Source organism: Saccostrea cucullata, unplaced genomic scaffold (assembly GCF_032062105.1).
Source record: "Saccostrea cucullata isolate Sc308-1 unplaced genomic scaffold, CSIRO_AGI_Scuc_v1 ctg17091, whole genome shotgun sequence".
Classification (NCBI taxonomy): Eukaryota; Metazoa; Mollusca; class Bivalvia; order Ostreida; family Ostreidae; genus Saccostrea; species Saccostrea cuccullata.
In genome coordinates, this window is record NW_026940521.1 from 7,540 (window position 1) to 11,957 (window position 4,418).

General features: G+C 33.2%; 1 protein-coding gene across 1 annotated transcript; it reads right to left on the minus strand.

The window, feature by feature from the left end:
- Positions 1-1,338: 1,338 nt before the first annotated feature.
- On the minus strand, positions 1,339-2,402 carry LOC134255548 (uncharacterized). Its single transcript, XM_062738075.1, has 3 exons — positions 2,210-2,402; positions 1,645-1,791; positions 1,339-1,527 (listed from the first exon to the last, which is right to left on the minus strand). The coding sequence occupies exons 1-3, from the start codon at positions 2,343-2,345 to the stop codon at positions 1,340-1,342; spliced, it is 471 nt and encodes a 156-aa protein (XP_062594059.1). The 5' UTR covers positions 2,346-2,402; the 3' UTR covers position 1,339.
- Between the last annotated feature and the right edge of the window lie 2,016 nt (positions 2,403-4,418).

Consider the following 4,418-nt stretch of genomic DNA (forward strand, 5'->3'; position numbering starts at 1 on the left):
ATTGTTTTCGCTGTTAAGTATAGTTTACGGTTGTGAAACATAGATTATCGCGTTAACTATGGTTTACAGATGTAAAATATAGATTAACGTTGTTAACTATAGTTTACAGTCCGTAAACTATAGTTTACAACCGATAAACCTAGTTTATCAATTGTGAAACTAGGTTTATCTCATTTTTGTGAATTTGGCGTGCCATATATAAGTGTGTCACTTGTTATTAACCGATTTTTAGTCAAACTGTTTATTTTAAAGTAGAACTGTAAAATTTTAATGTTTTCCCGTTTAATGAAGATTCCTTTATCTTCTTCCAAACAAATTGTCTTAAAATTTTCGTTCAGTCAAGACTTATAATTCAAGGCTTATCATTTAAACTTATAATATAAAATTATTGTAGATCATTTTTCCTGTTTTAAAGGAGAATTTTCTTTAGTACAAGTACTGCCTTTTAAGCTTTACATACATGAATTTTTAACTGAAAAAGTTAATGAACCATTGGATGTGTTTCCCAAAATGATATACAAATGTACTTGTCAATACCTGGAATACAAGATTTTTTAAAAGAAATTAAATCGAGGTTAATTTATACACACTATATAGAGAGCACCTGAACCGAACCAATCCCTGCAGACAGAATCAATCATGTTGTTTCCGCTTTGAAGTCTGAATAGCAACACGTTGTGTTGCACAGATCGTTCCACATGAGGTGGTGTTAGTGACTCCATCATAGCAAGTGAATGATTCCTCCGATTCAAATAAATTCACAAGCATTTAATATTGAAATCTGTAAACAAATTTATTTTTATTTTGTTAATGCATATATTTTAGGAGGCCTGTATTTGCTCTGCTTCGTTGTATTGTTAAATGGACATTTGAGCTTGAAAACTGTTCATTATCTCCATATACATGTATGTCATATTAGTATAATAACTTTAAGGAGACCTTACATATTCTTAATTTACAATTCATTGTAAAACCGTTTAGCAAAACACAATTTTTTAAAGGTTAACATTAATTTCATGCTAATGTATTTTAAGGCCCACTGTAGTCATGAGAGGGCATATTTTGCCAATTTTGAGACGCTTAGTCCCTGTCTCAGGTTTGATAAAAAAAGTGATCTCACTAACAATGAAAATTTTTCTCAGCTCAGGTAAGCTACTCTTGAGCAAAAAGGTCAGATTCCAAATGTGTAAATATCCAATGTATTTCCCAACAAATTTAATCAGTATACATATCATTCGAGGTTCTACAATTCTGTCTAATATAATTAAATTAGCTATAACAACTGTTTTCTGACAAAAAGTATATGAGCACAATTAAATTAAAGTTAAAAACATATATTCTATTCATTAACCATGATATCGTCTGGATAAGCGACTTTTAAGTAACGTCTGAACATCTGTGTCGCAATCCAAAACATCAGTAGGCCAGCGGAAGTGATGCAAGCAAACACGCAGAACCAGAAGTACCAATAAATCCGTGACGTCACTAGCGCGCCATACACCACTGTTCCCATCAAAAATCCCAAGGCTGAACAGGTAAGCAAGGAAAATTTAAATATGTTGAATTAAAGACAAATTTAGACCAAATATTCGCTTGGAAATTAAATGGATGACATTTTTGTATATTATTGAATGATTAACTTACTTCCAATGAAATTTCCCACAACAGAAATATGGAACCAATCTGCCTTCTTTTGCCCGCAGCATTTCTTCATTGCCAGAATGAAGAATAAAAACGTTTGTGCAATAGCACCACAGGCTATCAACCCAAAGGATGACTGAAGAGCACAGGCTAGTAAAAAAGATATGTTTATTGAATTCGACATTACTTTTCCTATCTGTGAGGTACTCTTGAATTTACATGATTAAGACATGTAAGATTTGAATATGTTAAATTAATTTGTGAAAGTTTTATACTAAAAACACATGTTTACATTTGAATATCTTATTAAGAAAGTTGAATATTTTATATCCAAATTCGAATATCAGATTTCAAAAATATGTTTACAGTTTAACAGTGAAATCATTTGTTGACAGCTAGTTAAATATGTCAACATGTTAACAGGTAAAATTCCAAATGCTTAGTATCAACTATTTTTTTTAAAGAAAAAATCTCAATTGATACATCATTTTAGTATACACTACAGTATGCAGTAAATATTTGAAAAGTTTTAACAGATATATTTCATTGTATACTGTAAAATACTTACACTCGTTTGTAAATGACCCTATAACTGAAATATCATTGTCCACTGCCATCCCTATTGTTCCTGTCAGGCCGAAGCTCATGGTGACGAATGACCCCACCAGACCAATCTTCTTCCTGGAATCCATCAGCGACGCCATTTTGGAAATCGGTTAATATAAACTGTAACCTGCAGGATGAAAATGAGTCGAAAAGAACAGCAAAATACAATTATCCGGAAAGACGCTTGTAAATGAAAACTACTTTTTCCGCTCCGTGCGGAAACTAATATTGCCGACATGTCCACTGTTATCTCGAAAAATACATTTGATATTTGCAAGTTTTATGAAGATGACGAACAACAATCAGGCTAAATAGTCCATAGGATCTATACAAATTGGAAACAGAACAAACAAGACTTCTTAAACATCAGAGCTGGGATTTGGTGCCATAGAGGAGTTAGCATCAACTGTCGACCCTTTTGTAAGATGAAACAAGTTCAGGGCATTTTAGAACATGAATGTGATGTGTAACATTACTAATTTATAAGAAAAATAAACATTAAAACATAAAATGTTATGATTTTTTAACTTTTAATACAACTATTTCCCATGATAAATTAAAGTCCAGGCTTTCTCATCATTGACATCTGCTTTTTCAATAAAAATGGAACTCGTAAATTTACTCACCTTGTCATTGGTCATTTGCAAAATTACTTTGTGAAAAATAACATTCTGATTGTACACACAAGTTGATATTAAAAAGATACTTGAGTTTCTGATTGACAATATTATAATCCCCATGGGTACCAATTGCACCCCGTAATTAGCAGACCTATTTTGTATTCATTATACATGAATTGCTGTGGACTTCAACTCGACATTTAAATATATCGACAACGTATTGTCAATTATCAATGGTAATTTTCATTCTTATATCGAGCTTGAGATAAAAGGTATCACACAGGCTGACACATATGTTCATATTTGGATATTGTACTTGACAAAGGTCAAATGCTGAATGACGTTTTTCATACGAATTGTTAGTCCATTATTTATACACTGAATTGATTTTTCCGTCACTTCCCGATACTGACAAGGAGAACACAGCTGGTGTTACCGGTCAGCAGGGGATGCTTACTCCTCCATAGCACCCGATCCCACCTCTGATGTTTTGGAGGTCCGAGTTTGCTCTGCTCCTACTTTATATTGTTTTATGGACTTTTGATCTTGAAAACTGTTCGTTATCACCATATGTTTCACATATCGAATCAACTCAGAGATATAAACCCCGTATGCAGGTGATGAAGGTATAATGCTGCATAAGTAAGTGAAGTTGACGATGTATACGTGAAAAGAAAGAAAACTCTTGATGTGGCTTTTTCAAATCCACATTTAGATATATCGACAACGTATTGTCAACTAGCAATAGTTGTCTACATTCATATGTTGGCATGATAATATCCCGTTGAGCTTGAAATAGAAGATGCCAGAGAGTCTGACACATCTGTTTCATATTTGGATCTTTTGAGCTTGAAAACTGTGCGTTATTTCCATTTATTTCATTATTAGAAAAAGACGGCACATTTTTGTATTGTTCATAATAGAATTTTATTTGAGCTTGAAAACTGTTCGTTATCTCCATTATCTCGTATTTCACCTTAAAACTGACCAAGAAGAAGTGGAAGGACAACCAGCATCCCCCTCCTACTGATACTGAGTCCCAAGTATTAGACAAGGAGACGTATTTAGTTTCTTTTCTTTATTGTGTATATTATATAAAGGGTTTTAAAATGGTACTCCGCGATAAATTTAACCGTCATCCTCCTCGCTACTGGACAGATAGGAAACATCGTCCTTCATTTCTCTGTAGCTTAAGTATCTCTCTGCATGACGATGATAGTACTCCGTCACAAACCAGAGGAAAGTGTTAATAAGGGTGAAGACCACGCTGTCCCAACCCAAGAAATAGTACCAGAAATCCATAGTAGAAGTCAGTAGAACCACGTACATTGTCATACCGATAGTCAGGGCCAGCACTGCGAATGAGAAGTTGATTTATCATTATTTATAGATGAAAATGCTTATAAAAGTAGATTAATCATCATTCAACGAAAAGAAGAAACTTGAGAAACTATACAAACGAATTCCACATTTTGCATGATGTTATATTTCTTTTTGATAAACCAGACCTTTTTTGTATTATTTCAAATGAAACGTAAACCTTTGAAGCTA